This window comes from Mustela nivalis (genome assembly GCF_964662115.1).
Source record: "Mustela nivalis genome assembly, chromosome: 6".
Classification (NCBI taxonomy): domain Eukaryota; kingdom Metazoa; phylum Chordata; class Mammalia; order Carnivora; family Mustelidae; genus Mustela; species Mustela nivalis.
In genome coordinates, this window is record NC_139025.1 from 30,629,163 (window position 1) to 30,648,961 (window position 19,799).

General features: G+C 38.2%; 1 protein-coding gene across 3 annotated transcripts in view; it reads left to right on the top strand.

The window, feature by feature from the left end:
* CPSF2 (cleavage and polyadenylation specific factor 2) overlaps window positions 1-19,799 on the top strand; it is a 33,412-nt gene that overhangs the window by 6,686 nt on the left and 6,927 nt on the right. For all 3 annotated transcript variants that reach the window (XM_082733956.1, XM_082733955.1, XM_082733957.1), the window contains 10 exons: window positions 2,507-2,681; window positions 3,733-3,892; window positions 3,969-4,074; window positions 5,065-5,194; window positions 7,296-7,411; window positions 9,593-9,780; window positions 10,421-10,711; window positions 15,814-15,914; window positions 17,201-17,401; window positions 19,118-19,270. In XM_082733956.1, coding sequence (XP_082590082.1) covers window positions 2,533-2,681; window positions 3,733-3,892; window positions 3,969-4,074; window positions 5,065-5,194; window positions 7,296-7,411; window positions 9,593-9,780; window positions 10,421-10,711; window positions 15,814-15,914; window positions 17,201-17,401; window positions 19,118-19,270 — 1,595 coding nt within the window. In that variant the 5' untranslated portion in view covers window positions 2,507-2,532. The remainder of the gene's footprint in view (window positions 1-2,506; window positions 2,682-3,732; window positions 3,893-3,968; window positions 4,075-5,064; window positions 5,195-7,295; window positions 7,412-9,592; window positions 9,781-10,420; window positions 10,712-15,813; window positions 15,915-17,200; window positions 17,402-19,117; window positions 19,271-19,799) is intronic.

Below are 19,799 nucleotides of genomic sequence, written 5' to 3' on the forward strand. Positions count from 1 at the left end.
GGGAGAGGTGCAGTTACAGGTGAGGGTGAGCGGCATCGTTCCAGAGGGCCTCCTGGAAGGACTTGGGAGGGGTAGAAGGTAGAGGAGTGGATCCGACTGGTAGCCGTGCACATCAGTGATAATGGACAATCCAGGAGTCTTGGGTTTTTTGTCTGTGACTGGGAAGAAGAAGAATGGGAGATGTGGTGTGGTGGGATTGGTCTTCTGACACCCTGTCATGAAAGGTGACAGTTTACCTGAGTTTATTGATAGGACCTTCGGTAGCTGGTATGAGATCATCAGGTGTGCTTGATCTTTCCTTCTTGAATAGGCTAATTTACTTCAAGGAGCACGGATCTGAAATACTGCTGTGGAGTTGTACTTTGCTAATGAATGTTCTTGTAACATCTGCTTAATAGCACACAATTCTAGGTCTTAAATCCCAATAATTGTTCATGTTGTATCTCTTTGAACTATATACAATAGGCATCCCAACATAAATTCCATCAGATATATGTTGAATACCATCTGTGTGACAAGTTTTCTTTTTAGGAATTGCAAACACGAGGTTCTACCTTTTTTTTTAGTTGCTTACTTTCCAGTGCAAGCATTTTTAACATTCAATGCCTGAAAAGTATGTGGGTTTCTATGTGTATGTGCACCTTGTTTGTTTTTGGACGGCTGAGGGGAGAAGGAATAGTCCATAGCTTTTTATCAGATTCTCAAGGGGGTCTATTTATTTAAGGACCAGTGGTCTAATAGGAGAGAGAGACATGAAAGCTAATCATTGTAATGCAATGAAATCATTGCCATCACAGAGAAAAATAAAGGAAGCACAAATTCACCTTGAAGAACGAGTTCATTAATTCATTATGTAGTTATTTATTGAGGAACTTGGTAGTCTCCATTCTAGGTAATTTACACATTATTTGAAATCTTCCAGCATCCTTTTTATGTGTATTATTATTAATGATTGATTTTTTTTAAAGATTTTATTTATTTATTTGGCAGAGAGAGATCACAAGCAGGCAGAGAGGCAGGCAGAGAGAGAGGAGGAAGCAGGCTCCCTGCTGAGCAGAGAGCCTGATGTGGGGCTCGATCCCAGGACCCTGAGATCATGACCTGAGCCGAAGGCAGCAGCCCAACCACTGAGCCACCCAGGCGCCCCTGATTGATTTATTTTTAAAGATTTTATTTATTTGAGAGAGAGACAGAGGTAGAGAGAAAGAGAAAGCATGAGCAGGGAAAAGGGAGAAGCTGGCTCCCCACCGAGTAGGGAGCCCCACCCAGGGCTAGATCCTGGACTCTGGGATCATGACCTGAGCTGAAGGCAGACATTTAACCAGCTGAGCCACCCCAGTGCCCCATAAGATTGATTTATTTATTTTAGTGACAGAGAAAGCCTGCTCTTCGGGGTGGTGAGGGTGGAGAGCTGAGCATGGAGCCCCATGCAGGGCTCTAACTCATGACCCTGAGATCCTTATTGGAGCTGAAACCAAGAGTCTGATGCATAACCAACTGTGCCAAGGTGCCACCCCCTTTTTAAAGATTTTATTCCTTTATTTGACAGAGATCACAAGTGGGTGGAGAGGCAGGCAGAGAGAGGGGGAAGCAGGCTCCCCATTGAGCAGAGAGCCCAATGTGGGGCTCGATCCCAGGACCCTGAGATGATGACCTGAGCCAAAGCCAGAGACTTAACCCACTGCTCCACCCAGGCACCCCTTTTTATATGTGTTACTAAAACTCATGTTTACAGATGAGGGTACATAAAGTGAGGAAAGGTTAATTAATTGCTTAGGGCCACCTGGTAGTAGCTTCAAATCTGAAACTGATTGTAAAGTCTACCACTTTTCATTAAGCTACACGGGGGAGCCAATGAAGGGATCATTGTAAACAAGATTATGTAAGATCATGTTTGTACTTTCAAACTTAGCAGTGATGGAAATAGGTCTTTAAAGTGTTTGCTTTCTGGGGTGCCTGGGTGGCTCAGTCGGTTGAGTGTCTGCCTTTCAATTCAGGTTGTGTGTCCCGTGTCCTGGGATCAAGCCCTGCATCTGCTCCTTGTTCAGCGTGGAGTCTGCTTCTCCCTTTGCCCCTACTCCTACTCGTGCTCGCTTGCTCTCTCTTTCTTTGTCTCTCAAATAAGTAAAATCTTAAAAAAAAAAAAAAGCATTTGCTTTGTATGTTTATGGAATTTAGAAACCTGTTATGGGGCGCCTGGGTGGCTCAGTGGGTTAAAGCCTCTGCCTTCAGCTCAGGTCATGGTCTCAGGGTCCTGGGATTGAGCCCCACATCAGTCTCTCTGCTCAGCGGGGAGCCTGCTTCCCCCTCTCTCTCTGCCTGCCTCTCTGCCTACTTGTGATCTCTGTCTGTCAAATAAATAAATAAAATATTTAAAAAAAATGGTAGACTTGATGTCTAAGCCATTCCATGTTTAAAAAAAAAAACCTGTTATAATCTTGATTTGTACGTTATGTTTGGGAGACTATGATGTATGTTTAATTATATTTTTATTTCTTTTGAAAAGACTTTCTGGATTGTTATTGGACCAAAATGACGTCTATTATCAAATTAACTACCCTCTCTGGGGTTCAAGAAGAGTCTGCTCTTTGCTATCTTCTGCAAGTTGATGAGTTTAGATTTCTGTTGGACTGTGGCTGGGATGAGCATTTTTCTATGGATATTATAGATTCCCTGAGGAAGTAAGTTACTTTTCATATATCTAGACTTTTATTAAATCAGCTTCTCTTTTCTACACTGTAATACCATTTTGTGTTACACAGTGTTTGCTTTCCTTCCTCTATTTTAATTCATAGTAAAAGGCTGAGTTTTACTTTCTCCAAAGATCCAAATAGTGACTGTTTCCATTTGTAAAGTTTTGATTGCATTATGAGCAGTGTTTATTGAAATTCAGTAAAATGTTAAGTGTTACTCGGCTAATGAATCTCAGTAGGACTTTGCACCTAATATGAGAGAAGAATAAGTTTATAAGAATTTGAGGAGAGGATAAACCTTCCACATGGAGGGTCTGCCAGCAGATCACATTAGCTTACTTTCTATGTCTTTTGATCCTCCATACTGAGCTTGGTGCCCAGAATAATGACCATGAGATACGAAAGGATACTAATCCATCAAAAAAAAGAATTCGGTTACACTGTAGTATTGTACTAATTATGGAAGGAAAGATAACTTAAATATTTAAAAACTTAGAACTTGTAGCAAAATATTTTTTTTCTAATTTCTTCTCTCAGACCACACGTTTTATTAATTAAGGTTTCAGTACAGTGAATATGCTCTCCGTCGCCATACTGAAAAGCAGGGGTAAAAATTCATAATAAAAATGTGGCCATTTAAATATCCTCTCCCTCTCTGAAACAAATAATACATTATATGTTAATAAAATGTAAAATAAAAACAAATAAATAAATATCTTCTCCCTAACCATTTCTGAAATTTTAAGTTGAGTTCTTGGATTTTAATAAATAGTATATGAAGTAGTCATTCAAAATCAGCTTATGTGTGGTATCGACTGGTTCTCTTTTCTTTTTCCTTCTCTTTTTTTTAATGTGTATAGACATCATCTATTTTGTGGAACACACCATACTTTTGATATCTATGCAGGACGGGGTAGTAATAATTGATATTGATGGGTATCATAATTTCAGCCCCTTTGCTCTTTTACCCCAACCTAGTCTTTACTCTTAAAAACAAGATTGGAGAAATTGAGAAGGCCTTTTGATCATGTTTTCCTAGGCATGTTCACCAAATTGATGCAGTACTTTTGTCCCACCCTGATCCTCTTCATCTCGGTGCCCTCCCCTACGCAGTCGGGAAGCTGGGTCTGAACTGTGCCATCTATGCGACCATTCCCGTTTATAAAATGGGACAGATGTTCATGTATGATCTTTACCAGGTAACTCACGCAGTTAAAAAATGCTTTTTACACTCCTGCAGTGACCATCTTTAACCTCTTGTTTGTGTTCTTTTAGTCTCGACACAATACGGAAGACTTTACCCTCTTTACGTTAGATGATGTGGATGCAGCCTTTGATAAAATACAGCAGTTAAAATTCTCTCAGATTGTGAATTTGAAAGGTAAAAAATGTTTCCAGTAGTAAGTAATTGGACTAATGGGGTTTAACTGACTTTGAAAAGTACAAGGGAAATTTGTAGTAAAAATCATAGGCTCTGTGGTCTGAAAAAGAAGAGATTAGCATGTTCAGGTATGGAACGCTGAACTTCTCCCAAGTCATTTGGATTTTAAAATATTTCAGACTAAATACTAACACAATGTTAATAGCTCAAGCCTTTTGACATGTAACTTGGGAAAGACTTTAGTGTTTACTGTGTCTGATGCACAAAGGTAACATGGCCAGGTCCTCCTGGGAGTTCACAGTTAAGTTGAGGGGCTCAGATGACTAAATGTAGTGATCAAAGTCTTGAAGGAAGTGCAGTGCTCTGGCAACATAGTAGAAGATAATGGAATTCTAGAACTGGATATTAAGAAGTTTATTATTTAATTAGGTCAGGAAGTTGTCTGTTAAGTATAGATTTCTCATCTGTGGAGGGAGATGTATTAAATATGAAGCCTTGCTTTGAAATTGAGAAAATGGTGCCACGGTGGACTCTGATGATTTAGCCAAGAAATATCAGCATCAGAACAGTTTGACTTGTACTTAATTTTTCTATAGGATAAATTGTTTACCATGAGATTTGAATTGTTACTTTGTCAGTTTAGAGGTTTGTAAAAATGGAAAAATTTGATGATTGTGTGAATAAATATTCACATTTATTTGTTCATACTAAGTAATTTAATGGGGTACTGGGTCCAATCTCTTTGTAATATTTCAGTTTATGAACACAGGTATGTCTCCAAGAACTCATAACAAAACAAGAATGTCTATAGGGAGGGAAAGGAGTAGCTGGGTGGCATAAGAGTGAGATTGGCATTTTCACTGTTTGCCTTTTTACTTTGGGATTTTGTATCATTGCGTATATTAGCTATTAAAAATAGCTTACAAATAAATAAGCTTTCTTTAGGCTTGTAAAAGAAATCTGAGTATTGTCACTATCTTATTGATACAGGTAAAGGACATGGATTGTCTATCACTCCTCTGCCAGCTGGTCATATGATAGGTGGAACAATATGGAAAATAGTCAAAGATGGAGAAGAAGAAATTGTCTACGCAGTTGACTTTAACCACAAGAGGGAGATGTAGGTATATCAAGACAAAAGCTAATGGAAATGCAGTTGATATTGTTTCATTCTTTGGAGGGAAAATTAAACTAAAAAGTTCTTTTCTTTTTAGCCAGAACTCTAGAACTACTTAAAAGTCTCAAATAGTGAATTTTTTTGCATTGTAAGGGGAAAGTCTGATATAACAGATAATGTATTTTACAAATTGGCATGTAAGTATCCACTATATAAAGCAGATACCACTCTGGAGATGTAAAGGAGATGAATTTTTGTACATAGGATTATATTTTATATGCTACTTGACCTACTATTTAAAGGAACTTTGTGGGTTGTTTGTTTTGTTTGTTTTTGGTAAAGTTAGTGATTATGATATAACTATATTTAAAGTCAGACTCCTTTTAAAAGGGGACACAGAGGGCACCTGGGTGGCTCAGTGGGTTAAAGCCTCTGCCTTCGGCTCAGGTAGTGATCCCAGGGTCCTGGGATCGAGCCCCACATCGGGCTCTCTGCTCAGCAGGGAGCCTGCTTCCCTTTCTCTCTTTCTGCCTGCCTCTCTGCCTACTTGTGATCTCTGTCTGTCAAATAAATAAAATCTAAAAAAAAAAAAAAAATAAAAATAAAAGGGGACACAGTAGTTGTAATTTTAAATACTTCATTTTGTACTCACAGCATTACTATAAAATTGTTTTGGTGTTTAGTTTCATAGAGGCTTCTTTTGTAATTTCTGTACATTAAGTTCATAGTTGTTTTATATGAGATTACAGTAGCCTCAAGATCTTTTGTATCTTCTATTTAGAAATATATAAGACTAATAAGTTTTAGGCTCTTGTAATCATAGGATAATGAGGAACATTGTATGGGTATTTGAATAAATGGTATTTAAACATTTTGGGGAAAAAGTCAGTTTGTGGGTTTTTTTGTTTGTTTTTTTACCACATAACAAATAAATTTCAGATGGATTGGAGTTAAATAGAAAATGAAACAATACAGGTGAGTCTAATCTTTAATATGAAAAAGGGTTTTCTGAGTATAAAGGCAGTGGACCAAGTTACAAAGGAAAACTTTGATAGATTTGATTATTATTATTATTTTTTAAAGATTTTATTTATTTATTTGACGGACAGAGATCACAAGTAGGGAGAGAAGCAGGCAGAGAGAGAGACGGAGAAGCAGGCTCCCTGCCGAGCAGAGAGCCCGATGTGGGGCTCGATCCCAGGACCCTGGGATCATGACCCGAGCCGGAGGCAGAGGCTTTAACCCACTGAGCCACCCAGGTGCCCCGATAGATTTGATTATATACAGATTTAAAACATCTGAAACAATAAACTAAAGAACAATAAAGTAGGGAGATTATCTGTAGCATTTTGCCTAAAGGCTTATATGTGTAAGACTAGGTTTTAACCAATTAAAAAGATGCCAGTTATAAGATGGACAAAAGTTATGAAAATAAAAAAATTTAAACCATAATTCTTTTAAAATTAAATATCATTAAAATGATTTCTAAATGGTAGTATTCTTCTAGGAGATATTTAACAAATTGCTCATTCCTTCTGGAAAAGAGAGAGCTTTCTAAAAAAGATTAAATCTTTCTGGAAAGCCATTTAGCAAAATTGTATATTGTAAATTCTAGGAATGTGTCCTAAAGAAACAGTCAGAAATGCAATTGAAGCTTCTTGCAAAAACGTTCTTTGAGATTATTTATAATGATGAGAAAAAGTAACCTAGGCAGAGGTTTTTACAATTGTTAAAAAATAGGTTTAGAAACCAGTTTTAGTATCATGGGAGAAAACCAGGGTGTAGAACTGAGTATAGAGACATATATATGAGATACCAATTTTTGTAGAATATATTCACATATATATGCCTAGAAAAGTGTATTTGTGTGCTTAGAAGGATATATACCAAAATACATCGATTTCTCTGAGTGGTGGTACTCTGGAAGATCTTAATTTTCCTTTTTTTTAAAAAAATGTATTAGATTTCTTATTAATGAGCACGTGTCCTTTTATAGTTAGGGAAGGAAAAATCTTATAAAACAAAGTTGCTTATGTTTTTGGGTGAGATAAGCAGTTGCTTATTTGAAATGATATAATATTCTTCTTCTTCAACTTTATTATAGTCATTTAAATGGATGTTCCTTGGAAATGCTAAGCAGACCCTCCCTGCTTATCACAGATTCCTTTAACGCCACGTATGTGCAGCCTAGGAGAAAACAGAGAGATGAGCAACTTCTGAGTACGTATTACATAGTAATGTCCTCCGTGGAGGGGCATGGTGGTATGAGTTACAGTTTCTTCTATTTTGTTTAACACTTTTCTTGTCATGAGAGATTGATTAACTCTAATTTTTTTTTTTTTTTAAAGAGAGGGAGAGGTCGGGGAGAGGCACAGGGAGAGAGAGAATCTTAAGCAGCCTCCACACCTCGTGTGGAACCTGTTGCAGGACCCAGTCTCATGACACTGAGTTCATGACCTGACTCAAAATCAAGAGTCAGGTGCTTAACTAACTCAGCCAGGCTCCCCTAACTCTAATATTTTTGAAAAAATATTATGTGACCATATTTTGTAGAAAAAGAGACTTTAGTTCATTTGAATTCAGCTTTTGTGGGATAGGTGTTGAGATTGATTTCTTCCTGTCATTCAGCACATAGCTAGCTCTATCTGGCATTCGCTGATATATGTCTAGGGAATGCCAGAATATAGAAAGAGCTCATAGAAATCTGTTAAAAAAGGGTGCCTAGATGGCTCAGTGAGTTAAGCATTTGCCTTCAGCTCAGGTCATGATCTCAGGGTCCTGGGATCGAGCCCCACATCGGGCTCTCTGCTCAGCAGGGAGTCTCTTTCTCCCTCTCTCCCTCCCCTGCTGCTCCCCCTGCTTGGGTGCTCACTCTCTTATTCCCTCTCTCTCTTAAATAAATACTTAAAAAAAAATCCATTAGCAAAACACTTAGACTTTAAAAGAAGAATGAGCAAAGATGATACCTGAGGGTGCAAATAGTTCACTGATTTTTGACGTTGGGTGTCTTAACACTCTAATCTAGTAGTCCCAGTTTTAAAGAGGAGCCTCTAAGCCATCCCTTGTCGCTTCTGCTTTGGCTCCAGCTGCTTTACCTTCTTACTCTTTGTTTATAAGCTACACAGGATTTTAACAGGAAAATTAGATTCTACTTTTTTTTTCTTTTTAAGGATTTTATTTATTTGACAGAGATCACAAGTAGGCAGAGAGGCAGGCTGCCTGCTGAGCAGAGAGCCCAAGGGAGGGCTCGATCTCAGGATCCTGAGATCATGACCTGAGCCAGAGGCAGAGGCTTTAACTCACTGAGCCACCCAGGCGCCCTTAGATTCTACCTTTAAACATGTTTGAAACCACTGCTTTCATCTGTCTACTTAAAAAGCAGAGCTTGTGGGGTGCCTAGGTGGCTCAGTCAGTTGAGTATCTGCCTTCAGCTCAGGTCATGATCCCAGCATTCTGGGATTGAGTCCCAGGTTGGGCTCCTTGCTCAGCGGGGAGCCTGTTTCTCCCTCTGGCTGCTGCTCCCCCTTCTTGTGCACGTGTTCTCTCTCTGACAAATAAATAAATAATATCTTTTTAAAAAAAGGCAGAATTTGTGTACTATATTGTTTTCACTTTAAGAAGGTATCAGTTTGTATATTTTTTTGTTTGTTTTTGCTAGAGTTTGGTTTTACCAAATGTTTCCAAGCCAACTTTAATGTAGAGTGAGGATATCTACTCATAAAGATACTTTTCTTGGAAGAGGGAATTGGATCTATATTTTATTGTGTAGGCATGCAAACATACAAAATGTGTATGTATAAAGTAGAGAGTATGAATGTGTGTATTTGGGTGTATAAATTTGGGAATCATTTATAACAAAGTTTTTTTTTTTTTTTTTTTTAATATTTTATTTGTTTATTTGACAGAGAGCTAGAGAGAGAGCACAAGTAAGCAGAGCTGCAGGGAGAGGGGGAGAGAGAGAAGCAGGCTATCTGCTGAGCAGGGAGCCCGATGTGGGGCTCGATCCCAGGACCCTGGAATCATGACCCGAGCCGAAGGCAGCTGCTCAACCAACTGAGCCACCCGGGCGCCCCTATAACAAAGTTTTAAATGGCCACAGTATACTATAAGAATGTCATTTTTTATGTGTACTGTGGGTGAAGAGGGCTGGGGACCACTGATTTACGCTTTTTCAGTGAAAAAAAATTGAGAATGAATGGCATTATCTTTCATTCCTATGAAGATACAGTCACAGAATAAAAACTAGTTGTAATAACCTGAGTGGAATTTTAAAAATTGTGTACCTGGCCCAATAATCACTTATTTATAAGTTATAGTCTTTATACTGGAGATAAAGTCTTCTTTAATTTTGCAGCAAGGTATTGTTATGTTCTCTATGGATTTTACATTCTTGTTTTCTAGCAAATGTCCTGGAAACACTTCGAGGTGATGGAAATGTATTAATAGCAGTGGACACTGCAGGCAGAGTTTTGGAACTTGCTCAACTCCTTGATCAAATCTGGAGAACTAAAGATGCGGGCCTGGGTGTCTACTCGCTGGCACTCCTGAATAATGTCAGCTATAATGTGGTGGAGTTTTCCAAGTCCCAGGTTTGTTTTCATGGTGTTATTTGTATTACAGAAGTTTTCTACAGAAATTGGACTTCTAGAAAACAATTTAGTTGCTCTTTGGGTTTTATTTCCCTGTGAAAGAGGTTGATGATGGTAATGGTAATGAACCACTTGTTCTATGTGTTCACATGGAACATTTCATTTAGTCCTTCTAGACCCTATGAAGTAGGTTCTGTTTTTGTCCCCATCTTACAGATTGGTCAAGTTGCTTGGTATCACAATTTGTAAAATGAGGAAAAAAGTAGAAAGCTACCTCATAGGATATAAATGTTGGAATCCATTTTTCTCTTCTTTCTGAATAAGCTCTTTCCCTTGAAATAGCAATCTTGGGTAAGATATTTATTTAAAACTTAACACTGCTTTCTCAGTAAGAGTTAAGGTGATTTGTAACTGAAATAAAATGCAGAATTGGATTTTTAGGGATGAGCTATGGGTTAGAAGGATATAATGGGGGAACAGAACAGAAAATAAGCTGCTTATCAGAATGGTACAAGTTTTAAGAACTATTGGTGGTAAATACTTAAAAGAAGACAGAACATGAACTTTTAGACCTTGAAGAAGACATTGCAATTATATTCTAGTATTTTCTAATTATGGTCATCCTTTCCCCCTATATTAGGTAGAATGGATGAGTGACAAATTGATGAGATGTTTTGAAGACAAAAGAAATAATCCATTTCAGTTTCGCCATCTCTCTTTATGTCACGGTCTTTCTGACTTGGCTCGGGTACCTAGCCCCAAAGTGGTACTCGCCAGCCAGCCTGACCTGGAATGCGGATTTTCAAGGGATCTCTTCATTCAGTGGTGTCAGGACCCTAAAAACTCAATCATTCTAACTTACAGAACTACTCCTGGGACTTTAGCCCGTTTCTTAATTGATAACCCTTCCGAAAAAATTACAGAAATAGAGGTAAGTGCTTGTATGTGGACTTTATCTTAAAAGTGTTTGGGAGACACATGCATGATGTTTATAGAAATCAGTGACCAAAAATGAAACTTGAAATTGTTCCCAGATTTTTACCAGAGTAACAGTAGAGAGCCTTGAATAGCACAGATTTGAGCTTCTTAATTGGAAATCCTCATTCTTTAACCCTTCCATGGTATCCAGTGGAACCATGCCCAGAAGGTGCCACACACGTACCCTATATTTTCAAGCACTCTTTGAAAACTTCTTTTCACATCCTTTCCCTAATTGAAATCTGGCTGTTTCGTAACAACGATCTTTTTCCTGTAGGTCTCTCAAGTAGACGCTCTTTTTCTCTTTAATGCTTCATGAACTTTGGGTGCGGCAGGGATCCTTTCTCTGCTTTCAAGGCATTTCTCTTCCCTTTCTAGGTCGTGCCATCAGACTTGACAATACTCTGACCCCTTGTGACATTTACTGATGCCTTGGTTGTTCTCTGTCCTTCATTGGTGACTTTAATTCTGGTCCACAGTCTTCCTGTGCACTCACTCAGGACTGCATTCTTGATGACTCTAGCATCCATACGTGTGATCTGGCCAAGTCCTCGGCTCTCTCAGTCCCTTCACACCTTATTTCTTAATGATCTTTTCCTCCATTTCACCTTAGCCATCCCTCCCACAATCATACCATCTACTCTTGTTATCATACCCTTCACCTTGTTACCGGGTTACCCCTGAAGATCTCCACCTCAAGCATTCCACTCTGATCTTGCCCTGGACTTGCTCTGATAGCCCCATGCCAACAATTCTTTGATTCCATTGGGACTTTTACTTTGTGAACCTGGCCACTTCTACTACTATCCATCATTGCTCCAGCTTCTAGTCAATGGTCCATCATTACTTACAAACACTTTTATCTCTATTACCCTCCTGTTTATTGTACTTACCGGACAAAGCTTTGACCCTAGTTAAACCATTCGCTTAACTGTGCTTATACCCAAGCAACCTTATGTTACTGGCGTTAAACACACTACTGTGTGGGCAGATTGCCCTTCACATTTGCAATGTCACATCTCAGATGGGTACTCAGCACCAGTCTAGCATTCTCTAAGATACTCTTTTTTCCTACTCCCCAGTTAGATAGCTTTATACCCCCCTTCTCTTCAAATATCCCACAACTCAACTCAGCCCTCACCCATAGCACATGAATTTGTTTCAAACTTACCTAAGAAGTAGAAGCAGTCAGACAAAAATCCCCATATCTTCTCCCCACTAATTAGCCTAACTTGTTTCTGTATCCGCATTTGCTGCTTTAGCTCTTGTTAACCAGCACAAAACAGTAGCCAGGTGAATGGTATGCCAAAAGATCATTTTGCTTAATGACCAACCAGCACATCTGTCAGTTTTCCAAAGCTAGTATCATTAACTGAAATCTATAGTTGTGGATACTGAATGGGCTAATAACTGCCACAGTTGGGCACAGTTGTAGATGATTCTTTCATTTTTCCTTCCTAGTAGACATGTTAAGGAATGTTGTTTGTTAGAGGCTGAGTGATAAGCATACCTTAGTCTTTAACTCTACTCAAGAAAAGCACAGAAATAGTAACTGAAATCTCCTATATCTTCACTATAAATACAGAATTATTGAGGAAGGACGCAGAGCAAACATATCAAAGTAAAAACTGTCATTTGGGTTATTTAATAGCTTAGAAACATGGAGTTTTCTTTAAACATTAAAAGAGCTCAGGGGCTCCTGGGTGTCTCAGCTAGTTAAGCGGCCAGCTTTTGACTTTGATCCAGGTCATAATCTCAGGGTTGTGAGATTGTGTGATGGAGTGGAGTCCCAGGTTAGACTACTGTGCTCAGCAGGGAGTCGGCTTGAAATTCTCCCTCTCCCTCTGGCCCCCACACCACGTGCACACACTCACTCTCTCTTTCTCTAAAATAAATAAATAAATCTTTAAGAGAAAAATGAAAAGAGCTCTTTGAAATACTTGTGAAATAGTTTCATCAGATGCAAAATACTGAATTTGAAAATAATAATTACTAGAAATTCAATTAAGGTTGATAGACATAGGCCATTTGAGGAATTAATAAAAAGAATATGAAAAGCTGTTCCAAAAAATAAAAAATAAAAGCTGTTTCACTTTGAAAAAAATAGGAAAGAACATTTGGAGCTATAACTTGAAACATTAGGTTTTGACTTTTTAATAAGTAGTACTAACACTTAGGATTCTTTTCCTTTTCCCCTCATAGGGGTGTTTCTTCTATAATCATACCTTCTCTCTCCATGACCTATCAGTTTTTCCCTCTACAAGGTCATCTGCAAAACACTGTACTCTTTCTTCTTTCCCTAGTCCCAGACTTAACTCTTCTCTGAGTCTTCCTCATCTCAGACAATAGCAGCACTTTCCACAGATTTACTGTAGCCTAAAAAGTACAGATTTTTTTCCAGTGTCCATTGCCATGTAACATACTGGAAGTGTGCGTGAGAGACACCTGTCTGGTCTGTACCCAGACCAAGGAATATCAGCAGTACCTCATACATCCCCTTCCAGATCCTTCCTCTCCGAGGGAAACCGCTCTCCTGACTTCTCATGCACAGATGGCTATATTATAAACATTCAAGTGTTTTCAAATAAACGAACTCATTTTAGTGACTTTATAATTGCACATGTGTGTGTATATACAGTGATTATTGAGTCCAGTGGTTCCCAAGGTATGGTGTGAGGGCCCCTGGGAGGGAGTCCCTGAGACCCTTTCAGGGAGCGCCAAAGGTCAAAACTACTTCTGATAGGAATATGAAGATATTGTTTGCCTTTTTCACTGTGCCTACATTTAACATTGCAAAGTCAAAGCAGTGGTGGGAAAAGTGCTGGTACCTCAGCGTAAATCCAGCAGTGCCACCAGCCACTGCCCCAGCCATCACATCTTACATCAGCACACGAAGTTCCAGAAGGGTCCATTTCACTTAAGAATGTTCTTAATGAAGCAGTGAAAGTTATTAATTTTATTAAATCTGTTTAATAAAAGGTTTTAAAAAATAATCTGGATGGCAGGATGAGCAGTATGCACACAGCACCTGTCCTTGTTTACCAACACATGACGTTTGCCTCGAGGAAAGCCACATGTGTGATTGAGTTAACTGGCCACTTTTTTCTTGGAACACCCATTTTTATTTGAAATAATGACATGGTTATTCAGACCGGGTATTCGGCAGATACTCCCCCAAAGATGAGTTAAGTTGAGTTTGTCACTCTAAGGAAAACAACTGATAGCATTGGTTGCCTAAGTCTGATAAAATTCAAACTTCGAAGTTGAAAATTAGAATTTTAAAAAGGGATGCCCCTCACTGTGAGATTGACAACTGAAACTTAGGCGGCTTTGCTGATTGAGATTGGTGGTGATATTTGCAAATGTGATTTTTAAAATATTGTCAACATTGGTAAGATCTGTGTAACTTGGTGCACTAGTATTTTGCAAATAACCAATGCCTGTAGGTACAAAATAGTGCTCAGCTAAAAAAGCCATTCAAAGTGCAAGAGAAATCAGTAAATTTTAATATAACAGCATAAAAAGTTGTTGGTTTCAGATTCCACGTTACAACTAATCTTTAAGAAACCACCAGTTTTTGAGTTTTGATGTAATACCAAGGAATATTCATGGAAAGGCTATTTAAATATTTTTCCCTTTTCCAATTATACATCTGTGTGAGGCTGCATTTTCTTCATATGCTTTAACCAAAACAACATATTGCAGGAGATTGAATTCAGCAGATGTGAGGATCCAGCTGTCTTCTATTGAGCTAGATGTTAAGTGAGACTTGCAAAAATGTAAAATAATGCCGTGCTCTCCAATATTTTTTTTGCTTTAGAAAATATAGTTACCTTTTGCAAAGATAGGATAATGTTACTATGCAATGATTTTATTTTTTAGTGAACAGATAGTTATTTTAAAACTTTCTCATTCTTGATTTCTGATATGGTAGACATTAATAAATGTAATCTACAAAAAAACCGCAAAAACTCTGGGGTTCTCAGTAATTTTTAAGAGTGTAAGGCAATCCTGAGATCAAAATGTTGGAGAGATCTACTGATTTAATCATCCCATGTTGGTGGATTTTAAAGTTGAGTCTTGTTTTTTTACTGTTACAAACATAGCTGCAATTGTACTTTTTTCCTTACACTTGGGATTGTTTCCGTAGGATAAATTCCTAGAAGTAGAAATGCAGTGTCAAATTTACAGGCACATTTTTATGGCAAATCACCTTGTACCATATTCGTGCTAATTTTTCCATAGATATATAGTAATTAGCATTGCCAATCTAAAAGATATTGCAATGGTATTACAGGGCGCCTGTGTGGCTCACTAGGTTAAGTGTCTCTGCCTTCAGTTCAGGTCATGATCCCAGGGTTCTGGGATTGAGCCCCACGTTAGGGTTCCCTACTCAGTGGGAATTCTGCTTCTCCCTTTCCGCCTCCTCATGTCCACCCCCCCCAATAAATAAATAAAATCTTAATGGTATTATGTTTCAAAAAAATTGCATTTTTCAAAAACCGGCAAAATGAGACATCTTTTCATAGCTACTGGTTGTTTTTCTTATTTTGTAAGTTGCTTATATATGGATTTGTCCTTTTTTGACGTGTTGATCATCTTTTTCTTAACTGATTGGGAAGAGCTCTTAGGAAAAAAGAACCTCTGATAGTCAAGTAGTGCTGCAGATAATTTTCTCCATTCCCTATAATTTTCTGAGATTTTTAAATGTCAAAGAGATGTATTTTTTTTTCATGTTGCCATATTTATTCATCTTTTCCTTTGTGGCTTTTGGGTTTTATGTCTTGCGTAGGCCTCACCTACTCCAAATCATAAAAATACTTATCCGTATTTTCTTTTCCTGATTGGTGATTTTTAACCAGTTTAAATTAAACCCAGCCTAGAAATGTGGCAGCTCAATTTTGGTCTTAATCTAAGGGGGATCTGTAATTGCATGTAATGGGAACTTGAATAATTTCAAATTTAAGATGGTAAATTCACAGATGTGTTACATCTCACACCCCACCACCTAACCCCTGATAACGATGCTTCCTTCTGTCTGCTGTTTTTCTTCAGTTGAGGAAACGTGTGAAGCTTGAAGGGAAAGAACTAGAAGAATACTTAGAAAAAGAGAAACTAAAGAAAGAAGCGGCGAAAAAACTAGAGCAGTCAAAAGAGTGAGTTATTTTCAGACAGATTAGAAGCTTGTATGTAAATTACATATAATTTAAGGACTTATTTCTAAGATACAAAAGTTTATTTGAAAATATTTAAATTTTCTTTGAGAAACAAAACAGATGAACATAGGGGAAGGGAAGGAAAAATAAGATAAAGAGGGAGACAAACCATAAGAGACTTTTGACTATAGGGAACAAACTGAAGGTCACTGAAGGGGAGATGAGAAGGGTAATGGGGTAACTGGGTGGTGGGCATTCAGGAGGGCAAGTAACATGACGAGCCTTGGGTGTTGTATGCAACTGATGAATCACTAAACTGTACTCTGAACCTAATAATACACTGTATGTTAACTAACTTGAATTTAAATTAAAAATATGTATTTAAATTTTCTGTTGACTTCATTATTTTTGTGAACATTTTTAAATCGTGCTAGAATGCCAAGTTCTTCTAGTGCAAATTTTGTTTTGTTTTGTTTTTAAAACAATTTTAGGGGTGCCTGGGTGGCTCAGTGGGTTAAAGCCTCTGCCTTCGGCTCAGGTCATGGTCTCAGGGTCCTGGGATCGAGCCTCACATCGAGCTCTCTGCTCTGCAGGGAGCCTGCTTACTCCTCTCTCCCTGCCTGCCTCTCTGACTACTTGTAATCTCTGTCTGTCAAATAAATAAAGAAAATCTTTAAAAGAAAATCAATTTTATTTTTTAAAGAAATTTTTTTAAATGACTTACATTGCACACATACTTCTAATTTCTTATTCTCATTCCTCCCTTGTGTGGACATACTGCCACATGGTATCATCCTCTCTTCTCTGAAGAAATGCCTTTGATATTTGTTTCATGAACTGCGTATCTGCAGGCAATATCCTCCATCAGATTTTTCTGGGGTTTTTTTGTTTATTTTTAGTCTGGCAAAATTATATTTATATTTGAATGATATTTTTACTGGGAATATGGATTAGCAGTTTACAGACTTCATTGTTTCTGGCAGGCAGTTTGAGACAATGCTGTCACTGTTTTCTTTGTTCCTCTGTAGTATGTGTGTGTGTATGCATTTTCCTTCACTGATTATGATGTGCCTTAGTGTGTTGTGTTATTAGAATTTTTTTTGAGTATCATCGAGACTTTCAGTGCTAGTATTAATGTGTATTTATTAACTGACAGTTAATGCTATTTTACAAAATTACCAATCCAATAAAATTATCATTGAATTAATTCAAAATTAATGTTGTAAATATTAATTCAAAATCTTGTGGGGGCTTGATGACCTTTATCTATTCTACAATCTTCTTAGGGCAGACATAGATTCCAGTGATGAGAGTGATGTTGAGGAAGACATTGATCAGCCGTCGGCTCACAAGACTAAACATGACCTGATGATGAAAGGTGAAGGTAGTCGTAAAGGAAGTTTCTTCAAACAGGCTAAAAAGTCTTACCCTATGTTTCCTGCCCCGGAAGAAAGAATTAAATGGGATGAATATGGAGAAATTATCAAGTATGTAAACGAAATAACTGTTTCTTTTTTCCAGATTAGACTGTGTAGTTTGTGTATAACTCAGTGTATCATTAGAACTCAATAAATTTGGACTTTCTGGTCATATCGTGTACTTTGATAGTTTCTGAGTACCCCACTTTGAAAGATACAGAGGACTTGTATAGTGTGAAAGTATAGTATAAAACAGAAAGGTTGCAGGGCACCTGGGTGGCTCAGTGGGTTAAGCCTTTGCCTTCAGCTCAGCTCATGGTCTCAGGGTCCTGGGATTGAGCCCCGCATCGGGCTCTCTGCTCAGCGGGGAGCCTGCTTCCCTCTCTCTCTGCCTGCCCCTCTGCCTACTTGTGATGTCTCTCTCTGTCAAATGAATAAATAAAATTTAAAAAAAAAATAGGTTGGGGAACATCTAAAGAATTAATTTTAAGGGCAAAGTAGCAGTTTTATTACCTAGGTAGGGGAAAAGTTTAAAAAGATGAGCAAGACTTTGTTTCCCCATTTAAGAGAGGGAAAGGGGGGCACTACTTGGTCCTCTAAAATAGTGCAGAGAGAAAATAACAATCTAAATAGCATTAGTGAGTTTATTTACCATTCCACTCAATTAGTGTCCAGTCTGTTTAGCATATGGACAAGTGTTCTTTTGCTTCAATTTCCTTATCTGAAAAGTGGGAGTAAGATTTAAGTGAGGTTATGTTTTTAAGGCCCTTAGCACAGAATCTGACCTGTGACTCGTGACTCCTAGTAAATGTACTTTAAGTGGTTGCTACTGCTATTATGTGGATTACAGAGGGAGAAGTTGGACTCCAGGATCTGAGAAACTACATAGCAATCTAGGTGTTGGATAACAGAGGCCTGCATTCCGAGAGAGGAGAGTGAGTGGATTTGGGGGTGGGGCGTTGATAATTATGGGAGGTAAGCGAGAACATTTTTAAGTTTTTTTTTTTAATTTTTAAAAGACATTTATTTTAGAGAAAGAGAGAGGGGAGAGAGAGTGTGGGAGTGGTGAGGGGCAGAGGGAAAGAGAGGATCTCAAGCCGACTTGGCGCTGAGCATGGGAGCCCAACACTGGGCTTGATCTCATGACCCCGAGATTATGACCTGACCCAAAACCAACAGTCATTTGTTCAACCAACTGAGCCACCCAGGTGACCCTGTTTTTTTTACTTTTATCATACAACTCTGTCATACTGGAAGTAAAAATGGAGAGATAGATGCATTCATTCATCTCATGAAATGAAAGTAAAGGCTTTTGAGGGAGCTCATGATTTTGTATCTCAGTCTTAATGATAATGTGCCAACGGGGAGTCATACACTTTCTTTGGGCACAGGTGGGATAACTGGGGCTCTTACAGAAATCAGAAGCTGAGATTTATAAGAACTGGGAATTGGCAAGAGAAACTATAGAGATGGAGGGAAAGAATGACTGAAACATGCAGGGCCACGTTGTAATAGTACTTAAGGTAGCCACGGAGATCTTCTAATGGTGTAGGTCTCTTTACTTGCCCCCATGGTGTGTTTTAAAGAGCATTCCTCGGGGGTCAGGAGGAACAGAATATATCATTTGGTAATTGATATTATAAAGTTGCATTAGCTTTGCATAAGTTGTATACTTAAATCTGAGATACGTGAGGCGTCTAAAACTTGTGCCATCTACTAGTTACAAATTTATATAATATTATTAGCTTGCTCGTTACTGCTTCTAATTAGAGACTTATAATTTAGACCAGAAGATTTCTTAGTGCCAGAACTTCAAGCGACTGAAGAAGAGAAAAGCAAATTAGAATCTGGCTTGACAAACGGAGATGAACCCATGGATCAGGATTTATCTGATGTTCCTACCAAGTGTATTTCTACAACAGAGTCTATCGAAATAAAGTAAGTGCTTTTTGTTGCATTTTTGAAACTAGATTATAAGATAAAATTTTAAGAACTTGAATTATATGAATTATATAATTTACATTGTTTCAAAAGTGAAATTTCTGAATATCCTCTAGTAAGTTTGTACTTTTAAAATTTAATTTCTTTTTCTATGCAAAGACCTGTGAAGTATGGTGGCATTTTGTTTTCATTAATGGTATTTGAATTCCAGTGTGATTGAATGGGTGGTGAGGTGGGGTTTAAACATTAAATTATGTATTTATACAAAGAAACATTCTGGCCTTTTTTTTTTTTTTTTAAAGATTTTATTTATTTATTTGACAGAGATCACAATGAGTAGGCAGAGAGGCAGGCAGAGGGTGGAGGGAGAAGCAGGCTCCCTGCTGAGCAGAGAGCTGGATGCAGGGCTCTATCCGAGGACCCTGAGACCATGACCCGAGCTGAAGGCAGAGTCTTTAACGCACTGAGCCACCCAGGCACCCCACATTCTGGCCTTTTTACTAAGTCTGGTAGCATGTGAACTTAC